Here is a 20000-nt window from a genome sequence, read left to right as displayed (position 1 = left end):
CACGGTGATTAGTTGAAGAGTTAAGTAAACTATCTTTTCTCATTCTTTCATTGGCTGTCATCAGGTCTGGTGGGGAGGAGTCCTAGCACATGTCTGAGTGGCCCAGTGAAGTCACCCGGATCAGGTCTACGTCTAGGACTATCCAGATTGGCTCGAGTCAAACCACTGCACCCTAATACTGCAGCACTTTGAGGGTTTTGTTTGTTTGTTTGTTTGTTTTGTTTTTTGTAAAACATGTCCAAAGCATATACAGTGTTTGCTTCTATCTGTCTGCCTTCGAATCAGTCTTGACTATGTTGCTATAATTTGATCTGAACTGGGCTAAAAGAGTGTTGCATTTCTGTGCTGCAATTTATTTTTAATTGAAGAAGTTTATTCAGTAATTATGGCTTTTGTTGTCATTTTTACAGTTTTATGTCGTGTTTTTTCACATGATTTTTAAGTATGCTGTCATGATCATTAAAGAATTAAATTAAGTCTTTTAGCATTAAATGATTTGATATTTAATTCAACACAGATGTTTTCTAATCATTCTTGAATGCCGTTTTTAAATCTGCATCTTCTTGAATGCATATTGTAATGTGTAATAACAGTGTAATAACATTATTCTTATAAAATATCTCCAAAGTACTAGCTGATGACACAGTTGACTCATGTTTTGCAGGTATGAAACCCTGAGCCATCCCATCCAATATTATTTTTTGTTTTGACAAAATGTATTTCATGTGTTCAACCAGTAATTTGGTAAGGTAGGCATAAAAATAGAGATGGAAAGTTATTTAATAAGTATTTAATTAGTAGTATTGCTTTCCTTTGCTTTTAGAGCTGCGTCAGGCTGCATTGGACTGGTCATAGAAGTCATGAGAAGTTTAATTCTACAAGAAAGGTTCATACAATGACTATTGATACTCTGTGGAACCCTATTTAGTCTCATATTCAAGGGGCTCTTCTTTTATAGCTGACACATTGACCTACAGGCTACAAATGTTCACATTAAATATGCCTTTTTTAGTGTGTTTCAGTTCATTTGTTCTCTCCCTGTAGTACTTGGAGGATTTGTTTTACACATTTGATTTACAGTATGCTGCTGTCTCCATCTGCTGGTAGTTTTAAAGAAATGGGAAGGTCAATGTTTTAAGTTCCATTTCATTCAAAATGAATAGCATATTTTGTTAAACAAAAGGTTCTGTCAAATTTGTTAATGTATACTTTATTCACTCAGGATTGTGTTGCAAATTACAATGTGAACTGTATTTTTAAATTAGCAAATAATGGTGCTGTGCTTGGCCTAATAACTAAATGATGCAGCTCATCAGCTAAAGTTTAACGTCTCAGCAAAGGCAGGAGAGCAATATTCGCAGAGAAAGCAAACTAAATATCAACAGAATTGTTGGTTTTAGAAGGAACTACACTACTCATTCTGCTCTTACAGTAAATGGTGAGATTGCAGAGATTGTAAGGATATGTCCTGGAAAGATCATTCAAAGGTTATTAAAAATGCCAGATGTAATTTTTGAGGAGACTTGGAAGGTTTGGTCTTAGTGTAAAGAACCTAATCAGTTTCTATTGCTGTACTATAGAGAGTAATTTTACTTACTGTTTTATATTATGGTCTGGCTGTACTACAGGTTCAGAGCACAAGGCTCTAAGTAACATTGACAGCTGAAATACTAACTGCTTCACAACCTTCACTGCATTTAGTCTGCCTTTATACAACTCATTAAGCAAAGCAGAACACATTCTGAGGGAAACCTCTAATCCTGCTTTTAGACATTTAACCACCCATCATCAGGAAGGAGGTGCTGTTGTCTGGACGCTAGAATCACTAGGTTCAAAGACCTTAGGTTATTAGAATGGTATACAGTAAAAAGACATGACTACTGGTTTCATGTATGTTAATTATGCATTTTTCCTTTTTCTACACTTGAATTGTTCTTTATGTGTGGTGTGCTGTTTTGTTTTTTCCTTGAGCTCTATTGTGCTATAAAAATGTTACATAAAAATGGTATTAACACCAGGAATGTAATTCCTGTACTGATGCTAAAATTTTAGTCATATTAAGAATAAAAACATACTGATACTTTATGTGGTATTGTTATGCAACCTTTTCTGCTGTAAGATGTGAGTATCCCTACGACTTCACATGGAGCCTTTACAATTCATCTCATGACCTGGAGTGGTCTCAGTTGTGCCGTTTTTTCACAGTCTTTCAGGTCTCATCTGGTGTGCTTCAAGAATAGTATAAGTCAAGAAATGTAGGAGCTTCTGGAGCCTTTTGTATTGTAAGTGAAACAAACCGCTCAGGCTTATCCTCTGAGTCTAGTTCTTAGACTTTATTGTTCTAACTGTGTACCTAAGCACTTGGCTTTTGGAATTTGTTTTTGGTCATTAAACAAATATTTGTTATACTGTATTTCACATTCATTTATCAGATTCTGACATGAGTAAATTTGTCTCTTACTCATGCAGAGGAGAGGTGAATGCATTTAATAAAGTATATTTTCTAAAGGAAGTGAATGTTGCTTGTTTATCGCATGAAATGATACAAAGGTCAGCCTGGTTCTTATTCAAATTTTAGAAGGTGGTAATAATTAAAAATTATTCCAAAACTGAAACAGGTTTTAGTCATTTAGGTTAACTGAATGTACTGTGTATGTTTACATAGATGTATTAGATGGAGCTGTCCTCCACCAGAGTATGTGCATGGACATTTGATTTAATATAGACATTTAAACATGTCAAATATCAAACATATCAAATTTGATAAGGATTATCTAGACATGCTGGAAGATTGTTTCCATCAATAAACTCTTCCAGATGTTTTAAAACAAAATAGAACTGGATCACTACTAGAAGCAATGCATATATCCTAAAAATACAAAATAAAATGTGTCATTCCCGTAAGATCCTGTATTTCTTTTCTTTTTTTTTAATACATTTTTTTTAAAGCAGAGTCACAAATTACTCCATCTGAAATATTTCTAGAATAATTCATTATTGGCCTTTCAAGTCAGAACATGGTGTAAAACAGGGTTTCTCCACCAAATTTGGACCCACCAAACAGTTCCAAGTTACAGTTACAGCTGTACAGGGATTTGGGTTTTGGGCAAGAAGGCCAACAATCCCATGGGTCACAGAAATTGGGACAAGCAACACAGGTCTAGAAGACTGATACAAATCTGAATCCTACTCAGGCACAACTGCATATGGTGCTGTAGCAAGATATGTTCATGCAAAGTTTTAAACATAATATTGTTGCTCTTGAGTCAACATTCCATAAATAATTGTGACAAAGGGAACTTAATGTGAGGACTTAATGTGAAAAAAGTAAATGATCTTAAGCCCTGATTTAGAAATTCACATGTATTCAATCCACTGGGCAAAATTGCTTACATATTTGAAAGTGTATAAATGTGTTTTCTGCAAGCAATAAAGAACAGAGACACTAGCCGGTGTCTGGAAATTGCCACTGTCCCAGATGGTTACTTTGAACTCTACATTCAGGATTGCAGTGGACAGAACTGGAGAATACAGCATGTGTACAAAGACTTTTGAAACCCTGATGGTGAAATTTAGTCCAAAAGCCATGATATGTTCTTAGAGTTTTGAAATCTCAAATCTCAGACAAAATAATATCTGTGGTTTCAGTTAAGGCCTTTAAAACATTTTATCCACAGTTTTCCTGAATGCCAAAAGAGGTAAACAGCTCTCATTCAAGTCTTCTCAATAGCTTGCTGTCCCTATAGTGAATTCTCCAATACAAATTTGTCCCACTTTTGTTGCCATATGATCATGGCTTTGTCCTGCAGGACTGTTGGCAAGGAGCTATACCTGTACACATACAATAACATTAGTTATCCCTGAAAACAAAAATAAAGATGAAAACAAAGGGTTTTAATTCCATAAGGCAAAACCTCCCACCTGATTGAATTTATGGCCAGCTCCTTAAGTGTGCCCACATTGGCACTCAGGCCTCCAATTCCAACAAAGACCTCATAGAAATCATACGAGAGTCCAGCATTTCCAAACAAGGTTGGATCATCGGAGCTCACCACCAATGGATGCCCCTCCGACATTAAAATTGCAGCAGGATGATTTCGCAGATCTGAGACCAGTTTTAGGACCTACAATACTCACAGGGTTGAGTTAAGCTAGTAATGAAAATAAAGACATTCATCTACTCCAAGGAGAGTATTCTTTCAAAGGAAGACTTCAAAGCTAGGTTCTTTGAACCAAAGTGAAATTAGTGCTACACAGATTTTTATGAGTGTGTCTTGTCAGCCAAACCTATGTTCAAGGCAATAGAAATTTGGTTACATTAAAAGTGGTTTCAAGTGCTTAAAGAGGTTTTATGTGGACCTACAATGGTTATGTTGAAAAGGCTTGTACCTGGTTGGATATAGGACACACTTCCACAGGCACCCTTCTCTTTCTGGAAAGTTCTTTTGCCAGGGGATGGTGAGCCACAGCAAAACCATGCCCAATGCGAGTAGTGTTGAATAACAGTGCATCCAGAACATTCCTGTCCACATCTGTGCCATATGAATCTACACAAATATTCACATGTTGTTTTGTCAGGGTGTACTATGTTCATTTATCACTTCCACAGCAGAAAATGTTTCACAGTTCATTGGTTTAATTTGAACTTGCTTATATTTCTTATATTTGTTAATATAGTGTGTTAGATGAGACTCACCAGTTTCACCTGCATGGAAAATGTAGGAAAGTTTTGCTTTAACCTCTGTGGGGAGTGATAGCACCTCTCGAAAATACCAGATGGGTTTACCACTATCCTCTCGGCCCACCTAGAGTAAAGAATTATGCCAAAATATTATTCTAAATTTAGACTTTAACAATGAATTCAAATATTTGAATAACAAAATAACTTTTTGTAATGCAATTATTATTACATCTCACCAAGTCAAAGCCAGTGATGATCTCTGGATATCGTTTCTGCAGCTCTAAGGTTTCTTTTAGTGCTATTTCCACCTGAGACAAACTGAGAATCCTGTACAGGGCACCAGAAAATTAGTGAGTGTGTGTGTGTGTGTGTGTGTGTGTGTGTGTGTGTGTGTGTGTGTGTGTGTGTGTGTGTGTGTGTTTGTGTGTGTGTGTGTGTGTGTGTGCGTGCGTGCGCGCACGCGTGTGTATGTGTGTGTGTGTGTGTGTGTGTGTGTGTGTGTGTGTGTTGCTTATCTGTTAACTGGGAAAAACTGGGGAAACCTTGTTTGGAAGAAAATATTACATTTTTATGTCTACTCCCTGTTTTGTTTCTAGCCATATTATTTATGTCTGACTAGCTTTGTTTACTCAGATACAACTGTGTATCCAGCTTTATTAGTTACATCATGATGCTTATTGCTAACATTAGCTTTAGTTCATTGTGAGCAATGGTTGAACTATACATTAATAACTACAGAAAATACCTCAATTGAACTATACCTAATAAGTAAAATAAATTTAACTAATAAATTAAAGTGGGACAAACAAAAACAAAAAATTGCATAGCAAACAAGAAGGAAATTACACTACATAGGTGGGCAAAGAAAAAAATCCTCATTACAACAGATTTTGTGCTATGTTTTCAGTGTCTATAATACATATGAAACTTTTGACAGAAATTGTTTCAACTTAGTTTAGTATTTCTTTACATTCTCAGCATTTGGCAGACACTTTCAGATCAATTTACATTTATAAGTACAGCCGTATATGTAACCTAGGTGTTGCTATCACCTTACACTACCTGCTCTACCAAGTGTACTAGAAGAGCACATATTAGACAACTGAGTCTTGTTAGCATCAATAATATTGTTCTGTATTAGACACTCCTAGATTTCCAAGTTAGACCAAGTTCAGTTTTAATTTAGACACTTACACACTTACCACTACAAATTTCATGTAGGCTTACCTATGGACAGTTACAATTATCCGAACACCCACAAAGTCTGGATGTTCCAGCCTGAACTGTTCAGTTATGTTTCTGTAGGTCTGGATGGACCATTCACTGTCCCGGATGGTGCCATCAAGCTCATATATCTGAAGGAGCAAATTCTATCAAGGGATTTGAATAATACACTGAAAATAAACTGACTGCACTGTGTTTGCTATTGACTTGCTCATTTCCTTTTGGCTTCATCTAGCCAATACAGTCAGATCAAAATCAAGGCCTCTGACATAAAAAATCTTGTAAACTATTAATAAATTGGTCAAAATCTAAATTGATAAATATCTTTGCTGTAACTCTTTGAAGAAACAGAGGGAAACTTCACCGACCTTGGATAGACCAGCCCTCAGCTCCAAGTATAAGATGTTATCATCATAGAGCTGCTGGAGCCCTTGGTAGATGTAATCCTTGAAAACGGGTGCAAAGGTGATCAGACCGGAGATGGCCATGAAAGTCTGCTCAAACCGCTCCCAAACTACCTCCTGCGTAGGGTATGCCACATCTGGTTCCTCAGTAAACAGCGTGAGGTTCTTCATCAAACTGAGAGAGAATGTCTAAGGTTGGCCAAGTTGATCTCAATGTGGGAAGTTGTAAATTGTTTTGTGAAATTTCGGAGTTACGTGTTTCAGAATGAAACCCAGGTTCCTAAAAACTGTGTGACATGCTTCTGTTTGTGTTTGATAGCCTATATAAATGAGGGAGTCATCTGATTCTACTGCAAAGCCACCTGAATATCAGCCTTAATATATATATATATATATATATATATATATATATATATATATATATATATATATATATATATATATATATATATTTTATTTTTTTTTTTTTTTTTTTTTTTTTTTTTAAAGAGTTTATTATCAGTACATGATCAAAGTTGGTCTTTAATGCCTTAATGGATATGACTGGATTGACTACACACTTTTTATTTGTAGTTATATAAAATTTGTCCAGTGCAGAGAGAGGGCTTTATGGTCATAGTTCTGCAGGCCTACCTAGGAACGCTTGATTTTCCATGTCATTCAGAGAATTTGGCTGTACATTGTCTCTCATTGTTGATAATGATGTGATGCACTAAAATGGGTCACCTCTTGTCGAAAGCTGACACGTCACTGATAGTGGCCCTCACGTGCTCCAGCAGGCTCCATGCGGAACAGCCCCAGCGTGGGAAGGGTCGCTGGGTGGAGAACAAGAACTGCACTGACCCCGACCATGTGAAGCACACATAGCAATGGGGCCTATACGTCACATTCATCACAAGCCAGTCCACACCCACCAGAGCAGAGTTGTGTATGTGTAGGACCGCCCCTTAAAGGATCAGAAAAGTTCCGTTGAGTTAGGGGCAGGTATTGAGCAGAGGTAGCAAAGCTCGAGTGCAGACCAAACAGGCCATGTTAATTTAAGAAGGAAACTAGTGGTATGGTTTGGGTGTGCACCTGCAACTGGTCAGTATCCGATCAGGAAAAGGTTTATTTAAAGCATTGCAGAACTTCACTCATTACCTTTTGGCATTTTCTGGAGCAGTCTAAATATGGGGCTCTTCTGGATATAAGGCTTTGCTTTGAAGAAGTGCATAGCAGGGGGAAAATGTGGCGCCACCATCTCCTGCTCTTTCAGCTTATGCAAGAGTGAATCTAGTCGTTGCTCCGCTGCAGTCAGATCCACTCTGCCCCCTACCTGCTGGGAGGCTTCCTGCTGCAGCAGCTGGTCTCTCTGATGAGGGTCTGGTATACTTTTACTCTCGTTCACAGTGGTGAACATCAAGATGGTCATAAACACTTTCATGTTGCATATTGTATAGGGAAACTTCTTCATGTTCTGTGCTGATATCAATATAACCATCAGAATGTCTATAAAAGGGAGAGAAAGTTTTACTTATACTAGCGAACTGTAATTCACTACGTCATATTCTTAAACATGTAAGCTCATGCTTAAGGAAAGCAGCTTTTTCCTGCTTTCACTGATCAGTTAATAATCAAGTTCTTTGTAAGTTGAATCCAATGTGCTGTTGAAAGGACCCTGCCAAATTATTCAGTACTGTTACAATAATATCTAAATTTACTTAACACAAAAGGCCTGGATATGAATTAGAAGTAGAACTTGATTTTGAGTCAAACAGACAGGAAAAATAAATTCAAATAAATCAACTGAGCAGGTACAATATAGCTCACTATGTATTTCCTAGGCAGTGAAGTGCACATGTAATCATATGATTCAAATACCTAAGTTTAACCAACAAACCTTGGTTTGCTATTCTCATCACAAAAGTGTAAGTACAAAGATATGAATCATGCTAAGACACTTACCTGTATCTTATAAGGGTTAAAAAAATTTTTAAATCACTTTCTCTTCAGTGCCAGAACTTGCTTAGCTTGATACCCGGGAGGATGTGAACCAAGACTCAATTTCCCACTGAACAGCCCTGTGTTTAAACATTCCATTTCCCCATACTGAACAGAATGCTGGGTTAGCTGAATTGAGCACTTCATTATTCCTCATTATCTGTGACAGACAGTCTTGTGATTAGCCCATGACTCAAGAGGAAACGGGCAACTACCTCCATAATATAACATGTTCAGGCAAAAATTCCAGTTGTCTATTCTTCTGCCACAAATCTACCATTTTGAGCTTCTCTTCTTAACAGCAGACATACAGATAAAAGAAAGACAGATGGACAGTGATGGACAGTGATGCTTTTATTCTTATATTACTTCCACATGAATGTGATCTTAACGTTTCAACAATAACATGTTTGTTACACTTATACAGTGCATGCTGTGCACCAAATGGAATAACAAAAAACACAGAAACCTATACATAAACACAAGGTAACAGACAATGGTTATATTACTGTATTCTTATGGACAGCCACAAGAGTGGCTGTTCCTTTGCACAATAGTGTACTTGAAGGTAAAGACATATACACTATATAGATAGCAGTTTAAATAGTGGATTCTGTTCACATATGACTAAAAACTTGAGTCTAACCATTCAGACTTTCTTGTAAACATACGTAGCATAAACTCTAAATGGCATAGCCAATGAGAATGAGATGATACATATCAGATCTTTAGCAGCCAATCAAGAAATAATCCTTAGCTAACCTGACCTATATACTCAATTCTTTGTCTTCCGGCAACAATGAATCACAAAATACAGCACACACATACACATAATTTGTCTTTTTTAAACCAAATACTACTTACACAGGCAATAATTCAATCATTTTACAACTACGTAAAAAAGAAAATACATCAAATATTGACTTTCAGCCATAATCCTGTGTCCCTGGGTTTAGTGAGTTGCTTAATCCATGAACTTCCGGTTCTGGTTTGCACCAAACAGAGCAACTCTGATTTCAGGCATCATCTGAGAAGAACAGTTTAAAAAAAGACTGAATTAGGAGAAACGTGAAAATTTGCAACGTCTCAAATCTGAAATTGTGAAGAGAAACTGAATAATAATAATAATAATAATTCCCTGGGTTACTTGGGAGGGGAAAAAATGGCCCTAGATTTCAGTAAATGTCATTTAATTCACTAAGATGGCGTGCCCTTTAGTACTGCTGGGACATGAATCAGACCAAACAAAAGCAACAGCAGCTGTCAGATACCTAGTAGGAGATGTACGTGCCTCCCGGCTTCTGAAGGACTCAGACCTAGCGTCCATTACTGACTAGGCAAGTCCACCAAAATAAACATGCACCCAGAATCACTACCCTCAGGCCCACATCTAAATTATGCTGCATCCAGGTCTCCTTGTGGAACACAAAATGGTTGAATTGTTATGTAATTTTATATGCTGGAAACCAGTTACTGATAAATAGTGAAGAACAAAAAGGCCAGAAACAGATTCTAAAAAATGAGCAAAACCAAAATTCTTCAGTTTTCTAAATGCTGAAAATAGTCACTTTTCTGCCTTTGTATTCTACCTGTTGTGCAAGGAGCTCGAGACGACTCTCCAGAGTGTTAGACACCTTGATCTTCCCGTCTGCGTTAAATATCTCAACACCGCCAGAGCTAAGCAGAAAGGACGACACCACAAAGTTACAAACACTGCCCTACCAGCCTTCAGAACATTAAAACTCTTGAAAACCTGAAGTGAACAGGTGCATCATTTACATTTTCTGTGTAAAGTGAATAGCCTATTCTAAAATCTAAACTGATACTCACACTTCTGGAGAGAGGAAATTGTCTTGGTCGATCCGGACTTCCAAATTGTTCTTCACAGCTGCTTTGTAGATGGGGATGTTTTTCTGCACAGATGCCTGATAAAAAATAGAGAGGTTTCTGCCTAAGTGATGGTTTACCCCAGCTGACTGTGAGCTGCGCTTAACTGTCCAGTGGCCTTGTACCTGATCCTGCAAAAACTGACCTGCACCAAGGACAGGTCCTGCTTGCGACAGCGGATTGTCACTTTGGGCTCAAGTAGCTGGTAGAATCCCTAAGAAATAATTAAAAGATCATGGTCAGTTCAATGGATATGTTAACCTTGAAAAGCAGGACTTCACAGCTTCACAAGAGCCTGACACAACCACATGAGGACACTCATTCAGACTACACTGTGTCTTGTCTGTCAGTAGACAAATTTAATCAGATGCATCATTCACTCTGGAGAAATCAACCCACGAGTAAAACGTTTGTCTCTGCTGTGTCCTATAGCATGCCAGATCACTTCCAATAATGGCATACTGAAAAATGTCCTTTCAAAATCACACGCAGGTAAAGGCAGCCTCGGAAGAGCTCACCTGGAGCACCAGGCCATCCATGAGAGCAGAATACCTGGTCGGGTCTCTGGCTACTTTGGCCAGCCTCTGTCGGGCTTCATTTAACATGTCCTGCATAGAAATGCCATTGCAAGACAGGTTAGAAACGCGAGTGCTGTCCAGTGCTCCTGAACGCCCCGTCCCACCCTGTGTGCAGAAAACGGAAGCAGGACAAACCGAAATCATGTCATCGCGAGCCTTCAGCACCTTCAGCCTGGCCTGGTTCATCAGGTTTGACATCTGACTGCAGGAGAGTAGGAGAATGACCAATCATTATTCCTTTATACAGCCTCCAAGCAGGCCCATCCTAAGAACTACATACATATCCATCAGATTATCTTTGCTTGTGCTGGATGATCATTTTAGTAATATGAATTTGAGTCACACATCCACTTCTCTCTGCAGAGAATATGACTCACATTTTCTTCTGCTGCTCAATTTGTTTCTCCTTCTTTTCATAGTACTCCATGATTTTCAGCCTCTGGGTCTGCACCAGACGACCTTTCTCAATGTTAAACTCTTCTTCTGCCTACAGGTGGAGACAGTTTTGGTTTAGGTTTCCACAAGCATATGACAAATATAACAACAGCAACATAGCATTATATTTAATAACTTTATATTTAATAACAAATTAACACATTTTTGTCTCTTTTATTGTCAAATTTAAGAGCCCATAAACATTTATCACTAAATATCAGCCATTTTGAGTAATTATTTTCTAGAGGTTTACCTTGGCATCAATCTCTTCTGCCTTTTCATTGGCCTCCTGCTCAATGAAAGCCATCATGTGCTTGATCTGGTGAGAGACGGAACAGAGTGAACATTAGGTGACACTAAAATCAGTCATCTTAACTCACCATTGCTCTCACTGACTGATTCCCTGGAAAATAAACCTGCTAACTTCTCTGCAAGAATGAGCAGAGGCCACTAAAAATAAATAAGGACTATTCATTAATTCTAACTGTAGAATGCAAGAAATCTGCAGCAAATTTTCTGAATCTGAATTTCACAGAGATTGTATCTACTGAAGAGATATATTTATGGCAGGCATTCATTGGAGACATTTAGATATTTTCAGTGTTTGTTCAATGTTTCATTAGGTGCTGTTGATGTGCGTGTGTTTCAGTGATTTAATTTACAAAACCCTAGGGCTAGAGATACAAAGAAGGGAAAAAAGATATATATATATATATATATATATATATTCTTTGTTCAAATAAAAATTTTCAAGTAATATAGTCTTTAAGCAGTAATTACATAAACAGTAATTACATACGATGATTTGTTTCGGCAATGGACGTTTGCTCCTGTGCTTTGCTCTGCACATCCAGTGCTAACGTTTGTGTAAATGTAACAAAGACAGAAAACCCTTAAAGGATAGGCCGCATTGACAAATAATTTCTGTGTAGTCTCGCTACACCAATTTAAAATCTAATATACTCACAAATTATTTGCGATGCTGCCCTTAACGGTTATGAAGGTTACAGCTACAGACTTCAGCGCACATACCTGCTTCTGAACGTCCGCATCGCTAAGCGCCATGGTTGCTGTCCGTATAAGAGGATTTTAAATTTCTTGTACAGAAAGATAGCGGTTAATATTGTTCAAAATTGTGCAAAATGTTCAAGTTATTTTCCAGGTCTATTAAAATAAACTCTAGCTACTAAGACAGAACATATGTAACATTTCAAGTAAAATCGTGACGAACAAAATGATCCTGAAAGGATCAGCTGATTCTCAGTCAACAGGGCGCGAGCATCACATGACGTTTACTTCCTCTCCCAAGCGCCAATGAGAGGACAGTGCGCGTAAACTATCAAGAAAATGACAAGCTGGTTTAGGTTATAATGGAGACGAATTGTACGCGTTTAAAATGCTTCAGTGGTTTAAAAACATGTTATACAGTTTATTTTTTCTCGGACAAATTCACTCATTGTAAATATATTCGATGTGTATAACAACTTGCTCTAGTTTTAATGTCCATGCTTTGTATTTGTCGTGCGTTGTGTATTTTATATGTAAAATATATTTTATTTGTATTTCTTATTTTTCGAGATATAGTAACTATGGACACGCAGGCGGTAATACGTTGTCATGTTACTGAATTTAGAACAGGATTACGGGGGGGGGGGGGGGGGGGGGGCGGTTCCACTCAAATGGCAGGAAGACGGAGGGGAGGGGAGTGGAGGGGACGGAGGGCGAGAGCGGATCGGGCGTGCTGCTGCATTTGGCGGCTGCAGTTGCCTTCTAGTCCCAATGTATGTGTTGCGTGAAATTCAAAGGTTTTCCGATAGTCTAATTTGATGCTTTGTGGAAAAGGTAAGACATCTTTTTCAGGTAAGACAGAACATTTTCAGCAGGTTTGATTGCAGTAAACTTTAAATAACGTACACCAGTGTGTGTGTGTGTGTGTGTGTGTCTGTGTGGACTATAGTCTGTGTGGACTATAGTACATTGTGTATTGTGTTTGTTCTTCTAGTAAGTTTGTTGTCACATCAAGAACTGGGAGACTTATCTTTTTCTCTGTAATATGATTTAACCACTATTTCTTGGGTTTAGGCTGAACAGTATTATTCTTCAATCCATTGGTCTTTTGATCTTTATAAGATGGAGTGTCATTTGGATCTTAAGATCTTATTATTCAGTTTCTCTTGTTTATAACATTCAGCTCGGTTGGTATCTCTTACATTGGCCAATGAAGACTGCAGAGGTTACAATTCAGACTTGAACCTCTTGGTCCTTTCCAGTCAAAGGCATTTATATTCAGATTAATGTTTCATAACTACGCTATATCCTTTTTAACATCTGGCGTCTCTAATCAGTAGTGATCTCTTACCTTGCCTCATCATTTAGTAGAATACAGTTAATTACTGTATTCATCAGAATGCTCAAGTCCAGTGGTCTACACTGATGGTATCTGCCCCTTTAATTAGACTGTGTCAAAATGTGCAGCAAACCGAATTATTTAACTCACCAAATGTGTGCCATCAGTACCACAGTAAACACTTGAACATGTCCAAAATAAAATAAAAAAATTCTGTTGTCTGTCTCAGATTTAGAAATTATAGGTTTTTGATTGCTCACAAATGTTCTAAGTACTTCTTAGGCTATCCAGTCTATGAACAAGTGGAGTACTAGCTGGAGTACTTCAATAAACATTTAAGGAATAATTTGTTGGATTCAACCTCTGTGTAAAAGAGATTTGCAGTTCAAATGTTAACATGGCTGCATAAGTTCTTTTGTAATGATACCACTGACAGTGACTCTCTATCTATGTCACCTTTAACTCACTCTGTATATTTACACAAGAACACGTTGACCTAACCATACGTGACGTTATGAATCAGATCTAATGTGATACATCCTAAGATTTAATGGAAGCATCTCAGTAAGTGACTACACAGTATAAGTGACATGTGGTTTGAGCATTTAGTCCACAGTTATTTTGAATTTTTTGCAGTATGGACACTGCATTCTAGGCCACTTGTGTGAGGGAAGACAGGCTGTCACAGGAGGTCAGATAGTTTGAAAAAAATCTGAATTAGGAATACAGATATATTTATATTGTTCTTTGTTCCCATTCAGACATCATTTTCATTAATCTACTTTTTTTCCTGCTCTGATAGTGAAAAATCTACTGTCAATGCAGGGCTGCTATTTTCAGCTCAAATATTTTTAGTGTAGTAGAGTTTTTCATAGGCTGTAGCACTGGCTAGCACAAATGTTTTGTCCTTACAATGTTACAAATATAAAGGTGTTGTCTAAGAGCAGAAGTCGCCCACTTTAAGGACCTGATCACTGGTGTGTTTCTGTGGGAGAGCTGCCGATCCCTTAGCATGGCTTCCATGTCCTCTCTGTAATGCCATGTAAAATATCTGGAATAGCTTCCACTCATGGGGGCAGATGGCAATGTTCACAGTAAGGTTTTACATAGTAGGATGTGTACACGCAAACCTATATATAGAAGAGAATGCAGTGGTAGATTGGGACAGATGTTTTTTTTCCTTTGCCTTTATTTTTATGAGTAAACATTAAAAGGTTCAGAATGGTCACTCTGTTGTTGAATAGGTTTGTATCAACAAAGTCCTACAAAGTTCTTCATGTTTTCTTGTTTCCCGTGTTGACTTAAAAATGATCGAGTCAGTTTTTTTTTTTTTTTTACAATTACTCATTGTTATACTCACCTAAACAGGAGGCTTTAAGGTCTACTGAGAGACAATTGAGTGGATCATCTTTAATTTTATATTATTATCTACTGAAGAAAGCAATTATTGTCTCAAGTAATGAAGACCCAAAAAGAGACCACCTGTAGGCCCAAGTTCAGGGGTATAGAGTTTTGGGATGAAATGTGTCACTTTAGCAATAATAATATCTCTATTTATATAGTAAACAAGGTTTACAAATTGCTTTACAGTAAGATAAAGAAGAAATTGAATGAAATAAGATAAAATCAAAATAAAAATTTGTAATTAAAAGCTAATCAAAACAGATAGGTCTTTACCCTTTTAAATGTGTCCAAATTTTCAAGAGCCTTCAGAAATTCCAAATCTTAGGTTTATATAGGACCATAGTAAGAAAAGTCTGCCTTGGCACTCTAGCTGGGTAACAGGTATGGCCAGCATTTTATTGTAGATTTAAGAATTTTTGCAGAAACATTTTGTACCTAATATCAGTTCACTGAGTGACTACAGTGGGGTGAGACCATGAACATATTTGAAGGTCATTAAAAGTATGTTAAAAAGTGAGTAAATCTATACAGATTCATATGACCAAAGCAATTATCTTTCGATCTCATTATATGACAGATCCATGTGATAAAGAAGTATCGAAGTGACTTCTTTGAGGGCAGTCATCAAGTTTCCATCCTGTTTGAAGACAGGAAACTCAAGTGGCCCAGTCCAGCCCAGGGCTATAATTCAGGGAAAAGCTACAGTATACATACATCCTGAGTAACAACATGGCTGAATCCTGGGCCTCTATGAGTGTCACTCAGCCTAAATCCACGACCACGGACTCCAGGGAGATGGCCCTGCTTCCGCAAGAACTCAGCGGACGCCACCCTACCACACCTGACATCATCCAGCTGTGGCAAAAGGAGGCAGGGCTCTTACAGAGAGAGGAATCAATTGAGGAGGTGGAGCCAGAGCTTAAGCACAGCTGGTTGAGCAACAAGGAGCTCACAGAGACAACGGCAGAGTTCGATGCGAGAGCTTCACCTGTTCTGTCCTTAGAGGAGTCCGACCTTGAGCCTCCAGAGGCAGTAGAGCTCCTGATGTGTGTGGAGGAGCCTGAAGTGGAAGACATGATGGAGGGGATTCCACAGACAACCTTTACCCCTGCCACCCCTATCCTTGAGTCCCCTGACTTCTTCTCCATGCCAGAAATGGTCTCGGATGTAGTACATCACCTTCCGTACCCACAGGAACTTCCTTTGTTCTCCATGCCAGCTATTCTCACAGCGCCAGCACCAGAGAGCCTTGCTAGTTCTAAATCAGAATGTGCTGATAAATCCAGTGTTTGCCAAGAATTTTCAGCGTCACCAACTGAAGAAACTCCTCTAACAACCAAGTCTCAGCCTACTTCCCCCACTGCCTGGAATGAGCTCCCTGTGCTGCTGATTGCTGGTGCTGCCCTAGTGGCTGTAGTAATAATAATGAAATATGTTTGGACTAAGAAGTAAGAAAGAATTCCTGGAAGATGAACTCCCTATACTAAGTATATTCTCTATATAATTTATTTCTGAACACATGGTATAATGCCACAAAGTGAGCACTACTTTAGACAGCAGTTTTCTTTATATTTCTTTATGTTAAATACACCAGTAATTAGCCTACTACTGAAGATATTTGAATTTTAACAAGAGCAGCATTCGTGCTCCCATTAGCCAATAAATTAGCGAAGTCAATGTTCTGGCACTTTACTATAAATGCCTGGACAAACACATACATATACACAAACACATATGTAAGTTTTTCCCAGTATATGTTAGTTTTGCAGTGCACTTTAATAGTTATTACATAGTAATACATCATAGCTGATCTATAGGATATAAACTCCTATAAATGCCTGAATTTGCTGGTCTGCCTGTTATCAGATTAATATTTTTAATATGCATTCTGAGATGTATTACTGGTTACCTGTAAAATATTTGATAACCTAATCAAAATGATTGCTTTATTAAGCTGATTTCTATCCATTATCATTGATTACCATGCAGTTTAATATCTTATATTAAATGATTTCAACAGACTTACTTGAGTCTAAATACTACACTGTGTGCACAATTATTAGGCAAGAGAGTATTTTGACCATATCATCATTTTTATGCGTATTTTCCAACTCCAAACTGTATAAACTTGAATGCTTATTGGATTTAAGCATATCGGTGTAACGTTGCTGCTGGCCCGAGTGCCCATGGGCGTGAAACAGGACGCACAGACTCCCTCGACAGTAACGTATATTTATTAACATAGAACACATACTATAACGATGGCACTCACACACAACATTAACGACGGACATGACTTATACATTTAACTAGACACAGGCTACAGTAACATTTAACAGTGGCTATACATTTAACTAGACACAGGCTACAGTAACATTTAACAGTGGCTACACAAACGTTTTACATACATCAGCAAACAAACAACGACCAACACGATGCACACACTAACAGAGGTTTAAATAGACAGAACACAAGACGTTAAACCCCGTGCAGGTGCTTGCTATCACGTAGGGAGTGGCTACAAATAAGGGTGAAATAAGTGGGGGGCGTCCCGTGACAATCAGGTGATGTGAATTTGTGTAATGAGGGAGGGTGTGGCCTAAGGAGATCAACCCTCAAGGTGTGCATAATTATTAGACTCTTTTCCTCAGGCAGAATGGGCTAAAAAGAGATTTAACTGACTCTGAAAAGTCAACAATTGTAAAAACACTTTCAGAGGGATACAGCACTCTTAAAATTGCTAAGATATTGGGGCGAGATCATAGAACCATCAAATGTTTTGTTGTAAATAGTCGCAAGAAATGTGTTGAGAAAAAAAGAAGACGAGAAGAATCAAACATGAATCAATCCATTATTATCCAGTGCTGTCATATTCCAGAACTGCAACCTACCTGGAGTGCCCAGAAGTACAAGCTGTTCAGTACTGGTGTTCAGTATGGGCTCGTATTAGGGATAATCTAGTTGTACCTTTCAGGTTGAAGATGGACTCAAAATCAACTCCCAAACCTACTGCCAGTTTTTAGAAGACACTTGCTTCAAGCAGCAAAAAGTCTGCATCTTTCAAGAAGACCATGATGTTTATGCAAGACAATGCTCCATGGCATGCATTGAAAGTACTCCACTCATGGCTAGCCAGTAAAGGCCTTAAAGATGAACGAATAATGACATTGCTCCCTTCCTCACCTGACCTAAACCCTATTGAGAACTTGTGGGCCGTTCTTAAATGGAAGATTTACGGTGAAAGAAAATAGTACAGCTCTCTGAGCAGCTTCTGGAAGGCTGTGGTTGCTGCTGCACAAAAAGTTGATTAAGAAGCTGCCAGACTCCATGAATGGAAGGCTTATGACTGTTATTGAAAAGAAGGGTGGCTATATTGATCACTGATTTTTTTGTTGTTGTTGTTAAAATGTCAGATATGTTTATTTGTAAATTTCAAGTTGTTAGTTTATTATTCTCAATTTAACAGATGAAAATAAACAAGTGAGATTGGAAAAATTCTATTTTTCTTTTAGTTGCATAATAATTCTGCACACTAATAGTTGGCCAATAATTATGCACACAAAGTTATTCTCCTAAGAAAGCCAAAACCTTACTTTTACTTTCTTAAATATTCAGGTTTGAGGTTTATAAACATTTTGGATTGACCAAGAGCACAGTACCTGTTCAATAATAGAATAAATCCTCAAAAATACAACTTGCCAATTGTGTACACAATGTATTGTGACATGTCTACTAGACATACAACTAGGTAGAGAGTGGTCATCCAAGCCTACTACAATCTATTCCCAGAATAGTTTCCCCAAATCAAAAAGGAGAACAAAGAACAAAATGTTCAGAACTTTTCTACCAACAGCTGTACAACTTTTCAACATTAGGTTAGAAGCACACTATCAATATTTTAATTAATTAAGATTATTTACTACTTTTAATCTATTTATGGATTCAGGGTAAACAAATACATTGTTTTGTTTTGTGTTTTTTTGTGTGTATATGTGTGTAGGTTGTAGGGTGGGTGTATATTAGAGTATACAAGTTGATGAAGTTGCCCCTTGGAGAAAAATAAAGTTGATTGATTTAATCATTGAATGTGGATAACGTCTGTGACATCTGCTCGACATACAGGCATAAACAAACATTTTAACAAGTGACCTCTTCTAATCCTACAACTTTGTTTTCTCCAATTATTACTGTGTTATAGGCAAATATTAGGTCCACATCATTGTTGTTGCTGTTTTTAACATTATTATAGTTTTTCTGGTAATCACCATATTTTTAAAATGCAGCTTTTATATTTCTGCTTTATGTTTCTGCTCCGACAGTTTCCATTATTCCTCCCCCTTTATGGCGTTAGATTGTTGTCTGTTGCTTGCAAACGGTAGGTGGCGATGTCCTCGCGAGGTTTGCGGTTCGCCATTCAGTTCAGGGAAAGAAGCGCTTCCGGAACGTGATCCTTAATCACAGTAAGAAACGTTTTATTAACAACGTGACAAATGACGAAGTCAAGGAATATGAAAAGAGAGAAGATAAGTGTTGCAAACGAGGTAAATAGAATATCCGACATTTGCTATTGATGCCACACTGAAGTGGTTGGGCTGCACCAACTCAGCGTTTACATCATGCTGTAGGATATGCATAACGCCAAGAAGAAATGAAGCACAGCTAGCTGGCACAACATAAGATAGCTGGACGTCACTTCAGGTAGTTTCCAGTATGTGCAGAAGATGGTATATCTGAAGCGGGAAATTTAAGCGTCACAGCACAATGTCCACACCAGAGCCTAATGATGACGCAGATTATAATAATCCTACCCATGCCTCTGCAGTTTTAAGAAGGGTCCCGTGAAATCAACGTCGCTCGAGGTTAGAATCAGTTCATACGTAGATATGCATATCAGGCTCTTATTTTAAATAGCTACGTTTGTATGGCTACTTTTACTGGAGAAGTCTGTTGATATTTCGCTTCTGACCCTTTCAATAAATTTGAAACAAGTAAACAGTGCCACTTGTAGTAAAGACAGTATAACGACGTGCCGAACGGCTGATGTGGGCATGCACCTTTTG

At 37.9% G+C, this 20000-nt stretch overlaps 5 protein-coding genes across 5 annotated transcripts in view; 3 read left to right on the top strand and 2 right to left on the bottom strand.

The window, feature by feature from the left end:
• The window catches only part of rad51ap1 (RAD51 associated protein 1), a 6132-nt gene extending 3698 nt beyond the window's left edge, over positions 1-2434 (top strand). Inside the window, exon 10 of the mRNA XM_035523783.1 lies at positions 65-2434. Coding sequence (XP_035379676.1) covers positions 65-192 — 128 coding nt within the window. The 3' untranslated portion in view covers positions 193-2434. The remainder of the gene's footprint in view (positions 1-64) is intronic.
• Positions 2435-2885: 451 nt separating this feature from the next.
• ada2b (adenosine deaminase 2b) lies at positions 2886-8352 on the bottom strand. The gene is made up of 10 exons (XM_027024268.2): positions 8254-8352; positions 7450-7797; positions 7036-7255; positions 6274-6484; positions 5909-6036; positions 4918-5008; positions 4697-4805; positions 4390-4547; positions 3922-4124; positions 2886-3831 (listed from the first exon to the last, which is right to left on the bottom strand). The coding sequence occupies exons 2-10, from the start codon at positions 7787-7789 to the stop codon at positions 3741-3743; spliced, it is 1551 nt and encodes a 516-aa protein (XP_026880069.2). The 5' UTR covers positions 7790-7797; positions 8254-8352; the 3' UTR covers positions 2886-3740.
• Positions 8353-8628: 276 nt separating this feature from the next.
• atp6v1e1b (ATPase H+ transporting V1 subunit E1b) lies at positions 8629-12469 on the bottom strand. The gene is made up of 9 exons (XM_035534594.1): positions 12222-12469; positions 11443-11508; positions 11132-11241; positions 10890-10956; positions 10695-10784; positions 10322-10390; positions 10120-10214; positions 9879-9966; positions 8629-9316 (listed from the first exon to the last, which is right to left on the bottom strand). Exons 1-9 carry the CDS (start codon positions 12252-12254, stop codon positions 9254-9256), a joined length of 681 nt encoding a protein of 226 aa, XP_035390487.1. The 5' UTR covers positions 12255-12469; the 3' UTR covers positions 8629-9253.
• A 512-nt stretch (positions 12470-12981) lies between these two features.
• si:ch211-214j24.14 lies at positions 12982-16971 on the top strand. Its single transcript, XM_035523670.1, has 2 exons — positions 12982-13031; positions 15518-16971. The coding sequence occupies exon 2, from the start codon at positions 15670-15672 to the stop codon at positions 16390-16392; it is 723 nt and encodes a 240-aa protein (XP_035379563.1). The 5' UTR covers positions 12982-13031; positions 15518-15669; the 3' UTR covers positions 16393-16971.
• A 2373-nt stretch (positions 16972-19344) lies between these two features.
• ccdc167 (coiled-coil domain containing 167) overlaps positions 19345-20000 on the top strand; it is a 1927-nt gene continuing 1271 nt past the window's right edge. The window contains exon 1 of the mRNA XM_027024264.2: positions 19345-19481. Within this exon, the coding sequence (XP_026880065.2) occupies positions 19431-19481 (51 nt within the window). The 5' untranslated portion in view covers positions 19345-19430. The remainder of the gene's footprint in view (positions 19482-20000) is intronic.

The sequence above is a fragment of the Electrophorus electricus genome, chromosome 2 (genome assembly GCF_013358815.1).
Source record: "Electrophorus electricus isolate fEleEle1 chromosome 2, fEleEle1.pri, whole genome shotgun sequence".
Taxonomy (NCBI): domain Eukaryota; kingdom Metazoa; phylum Chordata; class Actinopteri; order Gymnotiformes; family Gymnotidae; genus Electrophorus; species Electrophorus electricus.
The sequence above is the reverse complement of the archived record's forward strand: the minus strand, read 5'-3'. Positions and strand labels throughout refer to the sequence as shown.